This window comes from Octopus sinensis, linkage group LG29, assembly GCF_006345805.1.
Source record: "Octopus sinensis linkage group LG29, ASM634580v1, whole genome shotgun sequence".
Classification (NCBI taxonomy): Eukaryota; Metazoa; Mollusca; class Cephalopoda; order Octopoda; family Octopodidae; genus Octopus; species Octopus sinensis.
In genome coordinates, this window is record NC_043025.1 from 11,501,864 (window position 1) to 11,522,021 (window position 20,158).

At 40.7% G+C, this 20,158-nt stretch overlaps 1 protein-coding gene across 2 annotated transcripts in view; it reads right to left on the bottom strand.

Moving 5' to 3' along the window:
- Window positions 1–19,134, bottom strand: part of LOC115226133 (proline dehydrogenase 1, mitochondrial-like) — a 49,697-nt gene extending 30,563 nt beyond the window's left edge. For both annotated transcript variants that reach the window (XM_029797122.2, XM_036514865.1), the window contains exons 1-4: window positions 18,917–19,134; window positions 13,864–13,901; window positions 8,034–8,180; window positions 2,369–2,433 (exon numbers count right to left, since the gene is read on the bottom strand). In XM_029797122.2, the coding sequence (XP_029652982.1) occupies window positions 2,369–2,433; window positions 8,034–8,180; window positions 13,864–13,901; window positions 18,917–19,074 (408 nt within the window). In that variant the 5' untranslated portion in view covers window positions 19,075–19,134. The remainder of the gene's footprint in view (window positions 1–2,368; window positions 2,434–8,033; window positions 8,181–13,863; window positions 13,902–18,916) is intronic.
- Between the last annotated feature and the right edge of the window lie 1,024 nt (window positions 19,135–20,158).

Genomic DNA, 20,158 nt, shown 5'->3' on the forward strand with positions numbered 1-20,158 from the left:
TTTCAGGGTCGATAAATTAAGTTCCTATTTCTTTACTACCCACAAGGGGCTAAACACAGAGGGGACAAACAAGGACAGACACACGGATTAAGTCGATTACATCGACCCCAGTGCGTAACTGGTACTTAATTAATCGACCCCGAAAGGATAAAAGGCAAAGTCGACCTCGGCGGAATTTGAACTCAGAACATAGCGGCAGACGAAATATCTATTTCTATTTCTTTACTACCCACAAGGGGCTAAACACAGAGGGGACAAACAAGGACAGACACACGGATTAAGTCGATTACATTGACCCCAGTGCGTAACTGGTACTTCATTCATCGACCCCGAAAGGATGAAAGGCAAAGTCGACCTCGGCGGAATTTGAACTCAGAACGTAACAGCAGACGAAATACCTATTTCTTTACTACCCACAAGGGGCTAAACACAGAGGGGACAAACAAGGACAGACACACGGATTAAGTCGATTACATTGACCCCAGTGCGTAACTGGTACTTCATTCATTGACCCCGAAAGGATGAAAGGCAAAGTCGACCTCGGCGGAATTTGAACTCAGAACGTAACAGCAGACGAAATACCTATTTCTTTACTACCCACAAGGGGCTAAACACAGAGGGGACAAACAAGGACAGACACACGGATTAAGTCGATTACATCAACCCCAGTGCGTAACTGGTACTTAATTTAACGACCTCGAAAGGATGAAAGGTAAAGCCGACCTCGGCGGAATTTGAACTCACAACGTAACGGCAGACGAAATACCGCAAAGTATTTCACCCGGGATGCTAACGATCCTGCCAGCTCGCCGCCTTTAATAAATTAAGTACCAGTTACGCACTGGGGTCGATGTAATCGACTGAATCCCCTTGTCTGTACTTGTTTGTCCCCTCTATATTTAGCCCCTTGTGGGGGCAATAAAGAAATAAGAACATGGGTGCCACAGACCTCTTGTGTAAAGCCCTTTCAATAAAATCAAAATTACAACACTAAAACAAACCACAGACATACCCAAGGCACACAGAATTGTGCTCTGTAGGGCAGTGAAAGCCCTTAATAAAAATAAAACTACTTTAATTCAGTTGTGATGCCCTTCCTAAAAACCAGTTTCAAGTTTCTAAGCCCCCCGCCCATATTTGGTGAATATGGAGGGTGGGGTAACACATCCCGGCCGAGCTGCAGCAATTTTTGTCTGGTTCCCAAAGCATCAAGTGTCGAAAATGAACTTTCTTGTCTTCCATTTTAAAGGGTTACAAAAGTAACATAGGTTATAGGAACATAAACCTTCTTCCATGAAAAGATAGCTTAAACTGTGCTCTAAATAGAGGTGGGGTCAAATCCTATTTTATCGACTCAACTATGTTCTAAAATAAGTCGAAAGGTAAGCTTCTATAAATCGGCACAAACTTTCCGGACAACCCAATGCATATACATCCTGGTGCCATGTAAAAAAAGTATCGATGCTGGTGCCATGTACACAGCACACAGCACCCAGTACAGGGTGTAAACTGGGTGGTATTAGGAAGAGTATCCGTCTTTAGAAAAGAAGCCAAACTAGAGTATTACAGCCGGCTGCAGTCCTCCGACTTGCCAGATCCGGTCAAACTGCCCAGCCTATGCCAGCATGGAAAATGGACATTAAACTGATGATGATGTTACAGATGCATACATGTGTGTGTGTAAAAAAATTAGGGGACTCACCAAAAGTGCGTGTGTGTAAAAAAATTAGGGGACTCACCAAAAGTGCGTGTGTGTAAAAAAATTAGGGGACTCACCAAAAGTGCGTGTGTGTAAAAAAATTAGGGGATTCACCAAAAGTGTGGATGTAAAAAAATTAGGGGATTCACCAAACGGGTGTGTGTGTGTGTGTGTAAAAAAATTAGGGGATTCACCAAAAGTGTGTATGTGTGTGTGTAAAAAAATTAGGGGACTCACCAAAAGTGTGTATGTATGTGTAAAAAAATTAGGGGATTCACCAAAGTGTGTGTGTAAAAAAATTAGGGGACTCAGCAAAAGTGTGTGAGTAAAAAAATTAGGGGATTCACCAAAAGTGTGTATGTGTGTGTGTAAAAAAATTAGGGGACTCACCAAAAGTGTGTGTATAAAAAAAATTAGGGGACTCACCAAAAGTGTGTGTATGTGTGTGTAAAAAAATTAGGGGACTCACCAAAAGTGTGTATGTGTGTGTGTAAAAAAATTAGGGGACTCACCAAAAGTGTGTGTATAAAAAAAATTAGGGGACTCACCAAAAGTGTGTATGTGTGTGTGTAAAAAAATTAGGGGACTCACCAAAAGTGTATGTGCGTGTGTGTAAAAGAATTAGGGGATTCACCAAAAGTGTGTGTGTAAAAAAATTAGGGTACTCACCAACAGTTGTGGTCTGCCAAGGGCTGTTAACTTGATAGCAGCAAAACCTGAGCCATCTGTGGCACCTGAATGAGAGGGAGAGAGAAAAGGAAATGGGTAAGAGTACAGAGTACAAAGTAAGGGTCAATATACAGAGGGAGTAAGAGGGGGGAGAGAGAGAGAGAGAGAGAGAGACCAATTGACAGGTAGGTAGGTACACACAGAGTAAGAAATAGATAGACAAGAAGAGAGAGAGACACAGCAAGATAAATGGATGGATGGGAGGGTAGGTAGGCCCTAAATAACTGTCCTAAATAGACAGACAGCCAAATAGAATAGGGGACACACGGATAGATATAGAGATAGATAGACAGAAAGACAGACAGATAGATAGATAGATAGATAGATATATTTCTTTATTATCCACACAGGGCTGAACACAGAGGGGACAAATTACAAACTAGAGATTTTTTCTTTTTGGGGAGGATGAAAAAAAAAGTGGGGGTAGGTTTTCGATCAAAAGGGATAGTAAAAAAAAAAAAAAACCATCAGGAGTGGCTGTGTGGTAAGTAGCTTGCTTACGAACCACATGGTTCCGGGTTCAGTCCCACTGCGTGGCACCTTGGGCAAGTGTCTTCTACTATAGCCTCGGGCCGACCAATGCCTTGTGAGTGGATTTGGTAGACGGAAACTGAAAGAAGCCCATCGTATATATGTATATATATATGCGTGTGTGTGTTTGTGTGTCTGTGTTTGTCCCCCTAGCATTGCTTGACAACCGATGCTGGTGTGTTGATGTCCCCGTCACTTAGCGGTTTGGCAAAAGAGACCAATAGAATAAGTACTGGGCTTACAAAACAATAAGTCCCGGGGTCGATTTGCTCGACTAAAGGCGGTGCTCCAGCATGGCCACAGTCAAATGACTGAAACAAGTAAAAGAGTAAAGAGTAAAGAGTAGGGATCGTGTATCACAGAAATGTCATGATTTAAAGTGTAAAGAGGGAAACAGATAAAGTTTATCTGTGGAAAGAAAAGCCTATGGAAAAGACGACGGTAACCTCGGTCAATAATGTCACATGTTAACACATTTATTTGCAGGTAGGTAACTCTCTGTTTTAAATTTTTCCGGGTTCATAGGATCATAGTCAAGGTGGCTTTGTCATTCATACGTGCCAGATATAAAGTGCATTACAGAAGAGGTAGTTATAATTTTAGTATATCATAGGCGCAGGAGTGGCTGTGTGGTAAGTAGCTTGCTTACCAACCATATGGCTCTGGGTTCAGTCCCACTGCGTGGCACCTTGGGCAAGTGTCTTCTGCTATAGCCTCGAGCCGACCAAAGCCTTGTGAGTGGATTTGGTAGACGGAAACTGAAAGAAGCCTGTCGTATATATGTATATATATATGTGTGTGTGTGTGTGTGTGTGTGTTTGTGTGGCTGTGTTTGTCTCCCCAACATCGCTTGACAACCAATACTGGTGTGTTTATGCCCCTGAAACTTAGTGGTTCGGCAAAAGTGACCGATAGAATAAGTACTAGGCTTACAAAGAATAAGTCCCAGGGTCGATTTGCTCGACTAAAGGCGGTGCTCCAGCATGGCCACAGTCAAATGACTGAAACAATTAAATGATCAAATAAACTGATCTGAGGAGTTTTGTTATTCCAGAGTTAAGGAGACAGCTGTTAAAGTATTTTGGCCAAGCCCTACTGTCACAGATGACTGGTTTTCTGAATGCAGTCAGAACTTGAAAACAATTTGGAAGCTTACTACACAATGAAGTTTTGTGTTAAACTTGTCCACCATAGGCCTCCCCTTTGAGAAACACTGATTTAACCTAAATTTGAGACACCAGCAAAAGAAGAAATAAAGATAGACTTTTTTTTTCTATTTCAAAGAAAAACGATTTTATTCACACAAATATGCAACCGAAGAGTTTAAAGTACCAGTAATGATAAGGCTGTTGACTGGGAGAACACAAACATGGTTTAACCCTTTAGTGTTCGCATTATTCTGCCAAAATTAATGCTTCTTTATCCACATTGTTTTGAACTAATCATGCCTTATCTTGTAGCTATGAGATTTTGATGAGGTAGCTGTTGATTTTTAAAACGATATTGTCGGGTTGGTGTGAGAGACCAGATCTGGCCAGTTTGAACATAAAACAGGCAGAATACTTTTGGCAGGATATGGCCGGTTTAAATGCCAAAGGGTTAAACAGTAAGCTTGGCAGGAAAGAAACGTGCCTTTAAGCAGTACAAGAACAGCAAAAAATGGAAGGTGCAGTTATGTACAGGTTGACGGAAGAAAAGCAGGACAAAAACGGCTTTATCGATCGCATTCTCACCTGGAATCGATTTTTGTAATTTTTTCAAGAGTTATACACGCCCTGATGCCGTCGGTATCTACATATCAAATTTGAAACTGGGACCCTGACAAGTTCTACTATTCTGCATAAAGAAGAGTTACTCATCTATTTCTTTACTACCCACAAGGGGCTAAACACAGAGGGGACAAATAAGGACAGACAAAGGGGTTAAGTTGATTATATAGACCCCAGTGCGTAACTGGTACTTATTTAATCGACCCTGAAAGGATGAAAGGCAAAGTCGACCTCAGCGGAATTTGAACTCAGAACCTAACGGCAGACAAAATACCTATTTCTTTACTACCCACAAGGGGCTAAACACAGAGGGGACAAACAAGGACAGAGAAAGAGGTTAAGTTGATTACGTCGACCCCAGTGCATAACTGGTATTTAATTTATCGACCCCGAAAGGATGAAAGGCAAAGTCAACCTCGGCGGAATTTGAACTCAGAATGTAACAGCAGACGAAATACCGATAAGCATTTCGCCCGGTGTGCTAACAATTCTGCCAGCTCGCCACCTGGTGAGAAGAGTTTCTCACCATCAACCTCACTCACTTGTCTCTGACCATCTTCAGCCCTGTGTCAAGACAAGGTCAAGATGACTAGGGATGGAGGGAGGAGGAAGCACTCCCTCGGTTACGACGACGAGGGTTCCGGTTGATCCGAATCAATGGAACAGCCTGCTCGTGAAATTAACGTGTAAGTGGCTGAGCACTCCACAGATACGTGCACCCTTTACGTAGTTCTCGGGGGAGATTCAGCGTGACACAGAGAGTGACAAGGCCGGCCCTTTTGAAATACAGGTACAACAGAAACAGGAAGTAAGAGTGAGAGAAAGTTGTGGTGAAAGAGTACAGCAGGGGTTGCCACCACCCTCTGCCGGAGCCTCGTGGAGCTTTTTAGCTGTTTTCGCTCAATAAACACTCACAACGCCCGGTCTGGGAATCGAAACTGCAATCCTACGACCGCGAGTCCTCTGCCCTAACCACTGGGCCATTGCGCCTCCACACTAGGGATGGAGACAGATGCAGTGAATGACCAACATGTTTTAACCTGCCTCATTTCGCTCTCTGCTCTCCACGGAGCATTGTTGTGGCTGCCTTCCTCTTCGTTGAATCGGGAAGACTTTTTTCTGAAGAGTCTGTCAGATCCAATTTTCATGCATAGATAGGCAAACCCTAGCTCACCAAGAGTTGCATACTTGTTGGGGACCTTCACCTAGTTTAGTTCACCCATCAAAGTACCGTAAATCCTCGTGTATAATCCGCATTATTTCCCCCAAAAATTTAAAGGTCAAAATCCCTAGTGCGTGCTATACACGAGGTTAAAAATGAAAAATATTTTCTAAGCAATGTCCGAGTCTCTATTTGCTGTCCGGCAATGTTTATTCATATATACACACGCATTACATACATAAATGAGTGTGTGTGTGCATCTGTATATATGTAACACTGTCTTAGTCCACTGAGCCCTATAGAATATACAGGTCACAACTAGGCTCCTAGGTCTTTGAGACTACCGGGCAACTACCCAAAGTACTTGTGACTTACACATACACACACACATATATATATATATATAGATGTATACCGTAAATCCTCGAGTATAATCCGCATTTTCTCCCCCAAATTTAAAGGTCAAAATCCCTAGTGCGTACTATACACGAGGTTAAAAATGAAAATTACTCTCTAAGCAATGTCCGAGTCTCTATTTTCTGTTTGGCAATGTTTATTCAGACGCATTTTGTGATGTCGGGTGCGAAAATACCTTAAGCTAAGCCTGAAAGCAATGAAGTCATAAAAGAATCATCCATAACTTGCAGTGAGCAACATTTATTAAACGTTATTTCTGTTATTTCTTTATTTTCTGCAAACAATATGCACAAAAAAGCTACACGTTTGCATTGTTATATATACAATAATAATAAAGGACTTTACCGTATACATTCTTACAAACCAAGGACATTATATAGACCTCCTTGACTTGAGTTAGAGAAGGGGTGCGTATTATACACAAGGTCTAGGTTTTTCAGAGGTACAGCCCCCTAAAAATCCCCTGCGTATACACGTTTGCATTATGTTATATATACAGTAATAATAAAGGACGTTACCGTATACATTCTTACAAACCAAGGACATTATATAGACCTCCTTGACTCAAGTTAGAGAAGGGGTACGTATTATACACAAGGTTTAGGTTTTTCAGAGGTACAGCCTCCTAAAAATCCCCTGCGTATACACGTTTGCATTATGTTATATATACAATAATAATAAAGGACGTTACCATATACATTTTTACAAACCAAGGACGTTATATAGACCTCCTTGACTCAAGTTAGAGAAGGGGTGCGTATTATACACAAGGTTTAGGTTTTTCAGAGGAACAGCCCCCTAAAAATCCCCTGTGTATACACGTTTGCATTATGTTATATATACAATAATAATAAAGGACGTTACCGTATACATTCTTACAAACCAAGGACATTATATAGACCTCCTTGACTCAAGTTAGAGAAGGGGTACGTATTATACACAAGGTTTAGGTTTTTCAGAGGTACAGCCCCCTAAAAATCCCCAGCCTATTATACTCAAGGGTGGACTATACTCGAGGATTTACGGTAGTTTTGCAGGATGTGGCCCCTATTGCATGTACTACTTTGATCTTCAAGTGAGGGTTGTGTGCCAGGTAGGGACCAAAGCAGATGAGTCGGCCCCTATGAGGGCAACACATTCTCCCCTTAGAAGTGCTCCTCTTCGCTGACATCCCATAAAACGAGATAAAATATCCATGGGAAGCAGTATCGATTTTACAATTATAGCTGGTGTTCTTTTTATAGAGCCTTACTCTTTTACTCTGTTACTTGTTTCAGTCATTTGACTGCGGCCATGCTGGAGCACCGCCTTTAGTCGAGCAAATCAACCCCGGGACTTATTCTTTTGTAAGCCCAGTACTTATTCTATCGGTCTCTTTTGCCGAACCGCTAAGTGACGGGGACATAAACACACCAGCATTGGTTGTCAAGGGGACATACACAGACACACACACACATATATATATACATATATACGACGGGCTTCTTTCAGTTTCCGTCTACCAAATCCACTCACAAGGCATTGGTCAGCCCGGGGCTATAGCAGAAGACACTTGCCTCAGGTGCCATGCAGTGGGACTGTACCCGGAACCATGTGGTTGGTAAGCAAGCTACTTACCACACAGCCACTCCTGCGCCTATTTCAGTAAATAACAAAAATTTTTCTCCTATGGTAAAAACTCCCACCATGACCACCACCAATAACAACAACGGTAGCGCCAACTTACCAGAGACTGCATCAATACAATTGAGAAAGATGTTCATGTTCTCATCGCAGTCGGCTTCATCTTTATAGAAATAGGTTCTTGCCTCAAACACTTTCTCTCGTCTGTCACCAAACTCTTCATGGGCCCGGTACCGTTTGATCTCAGGATCTAAGAAAGACACAACAAAGGCATTGAAAGATAATTGATTAATTTTTGGTACACGGTTGATTAATGTCAAGCATGGCTTGACAATCAAATATAGTCATCTGCATATATTATCATACATTACTACAACTCCTCTGCATACATTATCATACATTACTACAACTCCTCTGCATACATAATCATACATTACTACAACTCTTCTGCATACATAATCATACATTACTACAACTCCTCTGCATACATTATCATACATTACTACAACTCCTCTGCATATATTATCATACATTACTACAACTCCTCTGCATACATAATCATACATTACTACAACTCCTCTGCATACATAATCATACATTACTACAACTCCTCTGCATATATTATCATACATTACTATAACTCCTCTGCATACATAATCATACATTACTACAACTCCTCTGCATACATTATCATACATTACTACAACTCCTCTGCATATATTATCATACATTACTACAACTCCTCTGCATACATAATCATACATTACTACAACTCCTCTGCATATATTATCATACATTACCACATTTGTATATTTCATTCATTCATATATATATATCATCATCATTATTTAATGTCCGCTTTTAATGCTGGCATGGGTTGGACGATTTGACTGAGGTCTGGCGAACCAGATGGCTGCACCAGGCTCCAATCTGATCTGGCAGAGTTTCTACAGCTGAATGCCCTTCCTAACGCCAACCACTCCAAGAGTGTAGTGTGTGCTTTTACATACCATTGGCATGAGGGCCAGTCAGGCGGTACTGGCAATGGCCATGCTCAAATGATGCTTTTTACATGCCACCTGCACAGGAGCCAGTCCAGCGGCACTGGCAACGACCTCACTCGAATGTTTTTTCATATTCCACCGACACAATTGCAATAAGGCAACACTGGTAATGATCACGCTTGAATGGTGCTTTTTACGTGCCACCAGCACAGAAGCCAGTCAGCTGCTCTGGCAATGATCAGGCTCGGATGGTGCTCTTAGCGCTCCACTAGCACGGATGCCAGTCATCGAATTTGATTTCGATTTTGATTTCACTTGCCTCAACAGGTCTTTGCAAGCAGACGTTAGCGTCCAGTGAAGGAAAGGTATCCATATGTGGGCTGGTTAGACCCCTGGCATAGGCCACAAGGTTATGGTCTAACTTGGCTTTCTGGGTCTTCTCAAGCACAGCATATTTCCAAAGGTCTCGGTCACTAGTCATTGCGTCGGTGAATCCCAATGTTCAAAGGTCATGCTTCACCAACTCATCTCAGGTCTCCACACAGCTATCCTCATCCATTCTCGCCACATGGCCAAACCAGTGCTGTCGTCTCTCTTGCACACTACATCTGATGCTTCTTAAGTCCAACTTTTCTCTCAAGGTACTTACACTCTGTCGAGTATATATATATATACATATTCGAGTGTGATCGTTGCCAGCTTCGCCTTACTGGCACTTGTGCCCCGTGCTAGTAGGGTACCAAGAGCACCATCCGAGCGTGATTGTTGCCAGAGCGGCTAACTAGCTTCCGTGCCTGTGGCATGTAGGAGGCACCGTTCGAGCGGGATCGTTACCAGCATCGCCTTACTGGCACCTGTGCCATTGGCATGTGTAAAAAATTCGAGCGAGGTCGTTGCCAGTACCGCCTGACTGGCCCCCGTGCCAGTGGCACATAAAATCACCCACTACACTCTCGGAGTGGTTGGCGTTAGGAAGGGCATCCAGCTGTAGAAACTTTGCCAGATCAAGACTGGAGCCTGGTGCAGCCATCTGATTCGCCAACCCCCAGTCAAACCATCCAACCCATGCTAGCATGGAAAGCGGACGTTAAACGACGACAATGATGATATATATATATATATAACAAACTTAGTGGTTAAAAAAATAAACAACAGAATTGGTCATAAAACTTCAAATCATCCCTTATATTCACACCGTAGACTATAAATACATATTAAAATACTTGGTTTCAATTCCTGGACCGGGCGATGCATTGTGTCCTTGAGCAAGACACTTCATTTCATGTTGCTCCAGTCCACCTAGCTGGCAAAAAGGAGTAGTCCCATGAAGGACTAGCATCCCATCCAGGGAGACCGGAAAAACAGGCTCTATGCCCCAAGTGAATAAATGTGGACTAACTAAAACAAGTTGACAATGGTTGTCAAGCAATGGAGACACCAATACCTAACCACCACAAACCACACACATACACATAGTATGTACGGTCCTCCACAGACACTAACAGAATTATTGCTGTCATTGTAATCGTAGGCGCAGGAGTGGCTGTGTGGTAAGTAGCTTGCTTACCAACCACATGGTTCCGGGTTCAGTCCCACTGCGTGGCACCTTGGGCAAGTGTCTTCTACTATAGCCTCAGGACGACCAATGCCTTGTGAGTGGATTTGGTAGACGGAAACTGAAAGAAGCCTGTCGTATATATATATATATATATATATATGTATATATATATATATGTATATGTATGTGTGTATATGTTTGTGTGTCTGTGTTTGTCCCCCTAGCATTGCTTGTCAACCGATGCTGGTGTGTTTACGTCCACGTAACTTAGCTGTTCGGCAAAAGAGACCGATAGAATAAGTACTAGGCCTACAAAGAATGAGTCCCGGGGTCGATTTGCTCGACTAAAGGCAGTGCTCCAGCATGGCCACAGTCAAATGACTGAAACAAGTAAAAGAGTATATTCATCATCATCTTCATCATCATCGTCAGGGCAAAATGGAGAATCGTTATAACAAAGGCCAAAATGACTACATTATTTACTTGGGTTCTTTATGCTGTTTTGTCTCCAGATAATCACCATCAGATGAATATAATAAAAAGCAGTCAATCAATGGTTATTTAGAAGTAAAAGAATAACAATAAACCCAATTATTGGTTTCTCAGTTGAAATTCTTTCTTTGAACACACAGCAGCCATAGTCTAGACTCATTGTTATTACTCTCTTTTACTTGTTTCAGTCATGTGACTGCGGCCATGCTGGAGCACCGCCTTTAGTCGAGCAAATCGACCCCGGGACTTATTCTTTGTAAGCCCGGAACTTATTCTTTGTAAGCCCAGTACTTATTCTATCGGTCTCTTTTGCTGAACTGCTAAGTTATGGGGACGCAAACACACTGGCATCGGTTGTCAAGCGATGTTCGGGGGACAAACACAGACACACAAACACACACACGCATATATATACATATATATATATACATATAACTTTGTTATCATTAAGCTAGTGTTAGGAACATAAATTGTGACTAAGGATTGGTGGAAGATTTTAATTCAGAACTTATGAAAACAAGACATTTGTACTCAGAGCCAAAAGTGGTTTCAACCAGGTTGGTATCAAAAGGGTTAAGAATTGATTCTCTATTAAATATCTTAACCCTTCTGTTACCATATTTCTGTTGAGATGTTCTGTGTTTCTTTCAATTAATTTTAAATATAACAAAGAATTTAGTAAAATAACTTAGTCCCAATTTATGTTCCTAACACTAGCTGAATGATAACTAAGTTATTTTACTAAATTCTTTGTTATATTTAAAGTAATTAAAAGAAACACAGTGCATCTCAACAGAAATGGGGTAACAAAAGGGTTAAAATATATAATAGAGAAACAATTCTTAACCCTTTTGATACCAACCTGGTTGTAACCACTTCTGGCTCTGAGTACAAATGTCTTGTTTTCATACATTTTGAATTAAGATCTTCCACCAAACCTTAGTCACAATTTATGTTCCTAACACTAGCTGAATGATAACTAAGGTTTGGTGGAAGATTTTAATTCAAAACTTATGAAAACAAGACATTTGTGCTCAGAGCCAGTGCCAGATTCAGCCAGGTTGGTATCAAAAGGGTTAAGGATTGTGTGTGTATATTTGCTTAATGATTTGTTCAGCAATGGAGAGGTTGGAGTTGTGGAACCAGATCCATCAGCATTGGTAAAAAAACAAAAAAAAGCTGATTTGAATTAGGCATAGGGGTGGCCGTGTGGTAAGAAGTTCGCTTACCACACTTAACCCTTTCGTTACCAACCCGGCTAAAAATTGGCTCTGGCTCTGAGCATCTCAACAGAAACATGGTAACGAAAGGGTTAAAATATATAATAGAGAATCAATCCTTAACCCTTTTGATACCAACCTGGCTGAAACCGGCTCTGGTTCTGAGTACAAATGTCTTGTTTTCATAAGTTCTGAATTAAAATCTTCCACCAAACCTTAGTCACAATTTATGTTCCTAACACTAGCTGAATGATAACGAAGTTATTTTACTAAATTCTTTGTTGTATTTAAAGTAATTGAAAGAAACACAGAGCATCTCAACAGAAATGGGGTAACAAAAGGGTTAAAATATATAATAGAGAATCAATCCTTAACCCTTTTGATACCAACCTGGTTGAAACCACCTCTGGCTCTGTAGTACAAATATCTTGTTTTCATAAGTTCTGAATTAAAATCTTCCCCTAAACCTTAGTCACAATTTATGTTCCTAACACTAGCTTAATGATAACTAAGTTATTTTACTAAATTCTTTGTTGTATTTAAATTAATTGAAAGAAATACAGAGTATCTCAACAGAAATGGGGTAACAAAAGGGTTAAAATATATATTTTAACCCTTCTGTTACCATGTTTCTGTTGAGATGCTCAGAGCCAGAGCCAATTTTTAACCGGGTTGGTAACGAAAGGGTTAAGTGTGGTAAGCGAACTTCTTACCACACGGCCACCCCTATGCCTAATTCAAATCAGCTATTTGGGTTTTTTTTACCAATGTTGATGGATCTGGTTCCACAACTCCACCCTCTCCATTGCTGAACAAATCATTAAGCAAATACACACACACAGAGGCCTGCTTGTTTGTTGTGTGTGGAAATTAGAGTTGTTACGAAACCAAATAATATAGATTTAGATTGACATTTGTTGCCATTAGAGAATAATAGTCACGAGAGAGAGCAGCTGGAAAGGTGCCAGGCAAGTGTTTCTGTGTGTTTCTGTGTGTGTGTGTGTGTGTGTGTGTGTGTGTGTGTGTTTTTATGTGTGTGTGTATGTGTGTGTGTGTGTGTGTGTTTTTGTGTTTTTGTGTGTGTGTGTGTGTGTTTCTGTGTGTGTGTGTTTTTATGTGTGTGTGTATGTGTGTGTGTGTGTGTGTGTGTTTTTGTGTGTGTGTGTGTGTGTTTTTTGTTTGTGTGTGTTTTTGTGTGTGTGTGTGTGTGTGTGTGTGTGTGTTTTTGTGTTTGTGTGTGTGTGTGTTTTTGTGTGTGTGTGTGTGTGTGTGTTTTTGTGTGTGTGTGTGTTTTTGTGTGTGTGTTTTGTGTGTGTTGTGTGTTTTGTGTGTGTGTGTTTTTGTGTTTGTGTGTGTGTGTGTTTTTGTGTTTGTGTGTGTGTGTGTGTGTGTGTGTTTTTGTGTGTGTGTGTGTTTGTGTGTGTGTTTTTGTGTGTGTGTGTGTGTGTGTGGTGTTTTTGTGTGTGTGTGTGTGTGTGTGTGTGTTTTTGTGTGTGTGTGTGTGTGTGTGTTTTTGTGTGTGTGTGTGTGTGTGTGTGTGTGTGGTGTGTGGGGGTTGTGTTGGTAATAGCAGCAGAGTCATGGTTTCGTGAAGCCAATTCATTCTTTTCTTTCCAAACAAGAGAGACAAAGATTGATTACTGTGGAATAATCACTCACCTTGGAGTTCGCCAGATGGCATGTCGGACGTACAACTCCTGGAAAAGAGAACACAGAGATGTGAGGAGAAATACTGGAATGGCAAAACCTGCACGCTGTGTCTAGTTGTCTGTTTGCCTGTCACACTGTCCATCCATCCATCCATCTATGTATCTGTTTCTCTGCCTATCAATCACAATTTCTTTTGCTAGCTTGATAAATAGATAGATAGATAGATAGACAGACAGACAGATAGCTAGATAGGTAGATGGATAGATAGATAGATAGACAGATAGATATGTATCTTTATTAGCCACACAGGGCTGCACATAGACAGGACAAAATTACAAGGTAGAGCTTTTCTTTTGGGGGTAAAAGAAGGGGGTTTGGTTTTCGATCAAAAGGGATTGTAAATGGAAAGAAAGAGGACAAAAAAGGGGGGGATAAGACAGATAGATAGATAGATAGATAGATAGATAGATAGATAGATAGATAGATAGATAGATGGATAGATAGACAGATAGATAGATAGATAGGTAGGTAGGTAGGTAGGTAGATAGATAGATAGGTAGGTAAGTAGATAGGTAGGTAGATAGATGGATAGATAGATAGATAGACAGAAAGATAGATAGATAGATGTCTGACTATGTATTTCTGTCTCTGCGTATCTGTCTATCTGTCCGTCTGACTGTCCACCCATCTATCGATGTATGTATCTATTTCTCTGCCTATCAATCAATCTCTCTAGCTAGCTATTAACTAGGTAGATAGCTATATTTCTGTACAACTGTGTATTTATCAATAGCTATCTATCCATCTCTATGTATCTGTCTGTCTGTCTATCTGTCCGTCCATCTATGTGTCTATTTGTGTGTCTATCAATCAATCAATCTCTCTAGCTAACTACCTCTTTCAATGAATGGATGGATGAATAGAGAGAGATAGATAGATTTCTTTATTTAGCCACATAGGAATTAACACAGAGGGGACAATACAATGGAGAATTTTTCTTTTTCGAAATCGACCAAAAGGGATCAATAAAAAGACGTTTTTAGGGGCATGTACATAAATAGATACAAGGTGACGTTTTTTTAACAATTTGAATTCCCAAAAGGGGGAGAAAATATAACACTGACTAGAGTTATCCATGGAAAGAAAAACCTATGAAAAATAACTACGGTAACCTCGGCAAAAGGAAAAAAATCTATGAGAGCAAAGTGCCCTCTCTCTCTCTCTGTTTGTTTTACAGATTAAGGCTCAAAAGTGGTTCCATCATTCATGCATACCATTTTTGCTACATTCAACCACATCATCATCATCATTATCATCGTTTAACGTCCGTTTTTCCATGCTAGCATGGGTTGGACGGTTCAACCGGGGTCTGGGAAGCCAGGAGGCTGCACCAGGCTCCAGTCTGATCTGGCAGTGTTTCTACAGCTGGATGCCCTTCCTAATGCCAACCACTCCGTAAGTGTAGTGTGTGCTTTTTACGTGGCACCGGCACAGGGGCCAGATGAGGCTGGTAATGGCCACAATCGGATGGTGCTTTTTACATACCATCGGCATAGAGGCCAGTCAGGGCGGCGCTGGCAACGGCCACATTCGGACGGTTCTCTTACGTGCTGGTGGGTAGTAAAGAAATATATGTATCTTTTTTGTTTGTCTATTATTCAACCAATCAACCTCTGTAGCTCGCTATCTATCTATCTGTCTGTCTGTGAGTACCTATCCACCTTTCTATATATCTATCTATCTTTCTGTGTCTATCAATCAATGAACCCAGCTATGCATCAGTCTATCCATTGATCTATCTATACAACAAACATCTACACACTGTGTATAATTGATTGATCAATCAATTCTACGCAGTCTGTACCACCCAATCAACACACTGGGTTTATATATATCCAGTCACCAGCTACATATGTCTATATATAAATTTATTACACACATGTGAGTGAGAACACTTTGAGATATTTTTGGTATCTAACATATGTCAGATACTGCGAGCGCTGCTTCTGATTGGTCAATCCATGGTGGTGAGCGGAGGTCACGGTGACAGCGCTGCTTCTGATTGGTCAATTCATGGTGATGACCCGAGGTCACGGTGACAGCACTGCTTCTGATTGGTCAATTCATGGTGATAACCTGAGGTCACGGTGACGGCACTACTTTTGTCATTCATAAGTTACGACTAAACGTGAAGAATTTAGTTATTGGGTTAATAAAATATGGTCGTTTATTTGTGTGTAATAAATAAAATACCAAACGAGTTCCCTATGGATATCGTATTTATTACAACTCGTGGCTTGTAATAAATACGGTATCCATAGGGAATGAGTTTGGTATTCTCTATATATATACTGAATAACTTACCGAAGTTATTCTTGTTGCTTATTTTGATTATAATCATCCCATGGATTTATATTGATAACACCATACAGAATTCTGGTGCATCTAAATTAAGTACCATATTCATTTGAATCTAAATTTTGCTGAACTTATATATATATGTATATATATATATATATATATATATATATATATATTTATCTATATATAAACAGCAGTTTGTCTGTCTGTGTGTCTGTCAGGTTGTACTCTCACCCTGACCACGGCTTTCAACCGATTCTGATGAAACTTGACACACACATAGCCCAATGTCATAATTCAAAACTAACGCAGCGAAAATTTTGAAAAGTTCCCCCAGTTCTGAAAAAAAAATCCATAAATTCGACATGGGTCGAGAATCTAAGCTTTTTATATGCAACACATTTTCTACAGACTGTCTAGGGGACGCAACTCGACCTTTTTAACTCTCGGAACACGTGGGGTAAGTATCCCAAAATGTATAAAAATGTACAAAAACGGCAAAAAAGCGGGCAGCAATGTGAGTGACAACAACGAAAAAGTCAAAAGTGACCAAACTGAACAAACGAATGGAAAAGGTTTTTTTGGTGCACACGACAAAAGCGGTTTATAATAAACCAAGAGTTTGCAAGTAGCATCCGAGGACCCTTAGGATACAACAAAAATTTAAGGTAAAACCTTTGGGGTGGTAGTTATAAAGTAAGTGTAAACAAAAAAAGTATTCGAATAACTTGCGGCTGCAGCAGCTATTAGCAGAAGTGGCGGTGTTGGGGGTAAAGTCTCGAATGTAATTTCTTCCTGGTAGGAATTGGTTGGGTTGAATTATCGATAGCTGTTTGATAGTTATTTGGGAGTGAAGAGAAGACATTGCAACCTACACATGCGCCTTCGTTCTCTAGAGGGAAAGGACTAGATTGGGATTAGTCGTTGCCTACTAGGGGGCTCTTACATATCCGGGCAACGCCGGGCTATGCTGCTAGTATATATATATAAGCAATAATAAATCTCTGAACAAGGTATAAACAGTAACTGCATGACAATGTGAAGTATATTTGCCATCTCAATATGGCTAGCCACTAAGGGTGGGTGTTACTGTAGCTTGTAGCCCCAGGAGAACATCTCCTCCAGCTGGCTTTAGGCACACTTTCTGTGCCCCTATGGTATTTGCAAAGGGAGGTCATCCTTCCCTCGTCAACCTAAGGCTATGGCAGAAGACACTTGCCCAAGATGCCACGCAGTGGGACTGAACCCAGAACAATGTGGTTGGTAAGCAAGCTACTTACCACACAGCCACTCCTATGCCTATATATATATAAATATATATATATATATATATATATATAATATATATATATATATACATATATACGACGGGCTTCTTTCAGTTTCCGTCTACCAAATCCACTCACAAGGCATTGGTCGGCCCGGGGCTATAGCAGAAGACACTTGCCCAAGATGCCACGCAGTGGGACTGAACCCGGAACCATGTGGTTCGTAAGCAAGCTACTTACCACACAGCCACTCCTACATTGCTTTGAATTAATCCTGCATTATCTCAAGGCTTTGAACTTTAAATAATGTGATGTGATTGTATATTTTTAGAATGACATTGTAGGGTAGGTGTGAAAGGCCAGGCCTGGCTCAGTGGGACATAAAACAGCTCGATTGTTAGTGCCAGATAGAACTAGATTAAATACCTATTTCTTTACTACCCACAAGGGGCTAAACACAGAGGGGACAAACAATGACATACAAAGGGATTAAGTCGATTACATCGACCCCAGTGCGTAACTGGTACTTAATTTATCGACCCCGAGAGGATGAAAGGCAAAGTCGACCTCGGTGGAATTTGAACTCAAAACGTAAAAACAGACGAAATACCTATTTCTTTACTACTCACAAGGGGCTAAACACAGAGGGGACAAACAAGGACAGACATAGGGATTAAGTCGATTACATCGACCCCAGTGCGTAACTGGTACTTAATTTATCGACCCCGAGAGGATGAAAGGCAAAGTCGACCTCGGTGGAATTTGAACTCATAACGTAACGACAGACGAAATACCTACTTCTTTACTACCCACAAGGGGCTAAACACAGAGGGGACAAACAAGGACAGACAAAGGGATTAGGTCGATTACTTCAACCCCAGTGCGTAACTGGTACTTAATTTATCGACCCCCGAGAGGATGAAAGGTAAAGTCGACCTCGGTGGAATTTGAACTCAGGACGTAACGACAGACGAAATACCTATTTCTTTACTACCTACAAGGGGCTAAACACAGAGGGGACAAACAAGGACAGACAAACGGATCAAGTCGATTTCATCGACCCCAGTGCGTAACTGTTACTTAATTTATCGACCCCTGAGAGGATGAAAGGCAAAGTCGACCTCAGTGGAATTTGAACTCATAACGTAACGACAGACAAAATACCTATTTCTTTACTACCCACAAGGGGCTAAACACAGAGGGGACAAACAAAGACAGACATAGGTATTAAGTCGATTATATCATCGGCCCCAGTGCGTAACTGGTACTTAATTTATCGACCCCGAGAGGATGAAAGGCAAAGTCGAACTCGGCGGAATTTGAACTCAGAACGTAGCTGCAGACGAAATACGGCTACGCACTTCGCCCGGCGTGCTAACGATTCTGCCAGCTCGCTATTAAATACTAGATTAAATACCGAACGGTTAACTCACTCCATTTCTGCTTTCTTGGCTTCCTCAGATGACAAATCCTTCTCCACACTGTAATCCAGAATAGATTTCACGCCAAACTTCATGTTCTTCTCTATGGTCGGTCTGATGTCATCCTGGTCCTCCCCTGCTACAAATTGACCGTAAAATGTGGCCTTCATCAATTTGGTAAACAGGGTTTTCCCAAGAATCCTTCGTGCCCATTTCAGGAGCTGGAAATAGCAAACATAACAAGAGATGTATTAGATTTACAAATAGAAAAATTATTAGGGATCTTTTCGGTTTGAACAGCAGTTTTTTCTAGCGGTGTCATATGAAATTGTCATAATTATGACCTTAGTATCGATCTATTGCATTTCAATCTGATTTAGGATCAGGGTTAGGGGTCGGGGGAAGAGTATCTTTTTTTTCTTCAGAAATGTAAATAAACCCAATCTGTTTCTTAAACGAGGGACATATTCATACGGCACAGAATGTTTTTTTTTACCTCAATAGACGCCATTGATTGGTTGAAACTGCAGAAATTGAAGAAAAGAAACAACAAATATCTTACAAACTATAGAATTTTCTTAATAAAGCCAAGAGAAAAAGATGTTTTATAAACACATTCTACCAGTATACGAAGTTTGAAAGTGTTTAGTTACGTGGAAATTATGTTAAAAACTGCCGTTCAAACCGAAAAGATCCATTATTATTTCTAAATCTCACAACAAGAGATATACAGTAATGGTACTCTAAAAGTAAAGATTGTTTGCCAACATAATGTGGCAGTCCTGGTGAGGATGAATGTTACTGTTATTTAGCCTCAGGAAACATCATCTCTAGCTGGCTATATGACACAGAATCTATATAAGGATATAGATTGTGTGTCATATAGCCAGCTGGAGACGATGTTTCCTGGGGCTAAATAACAGTAATATCCATCCCAACCGGGACTGCCACATTATGTTGGCAAACAATATTTGCATTAGATTTACAGCAAAAAAAAAAAAAACCCTTTCCCAAAGGGAAAAAGGCATATATATATGCATGTCTATTGTATATAAGCAATATGGAGCAATGGCAAAGAACAAATCAAGTTTTGATTAGGGAGCAAATATTTAAGAAAAAGTGGAAGTGGATTGGTAGCACAATTAGAAAAGAAATACCAAATGTAGCGAAAAGTGCTTTAGAGTGGAAACCGGTTGGATATAGGAGAGGTAGGCCTAAGAACTCATGGTGGAGATCAACACAGAAGGAACTAGA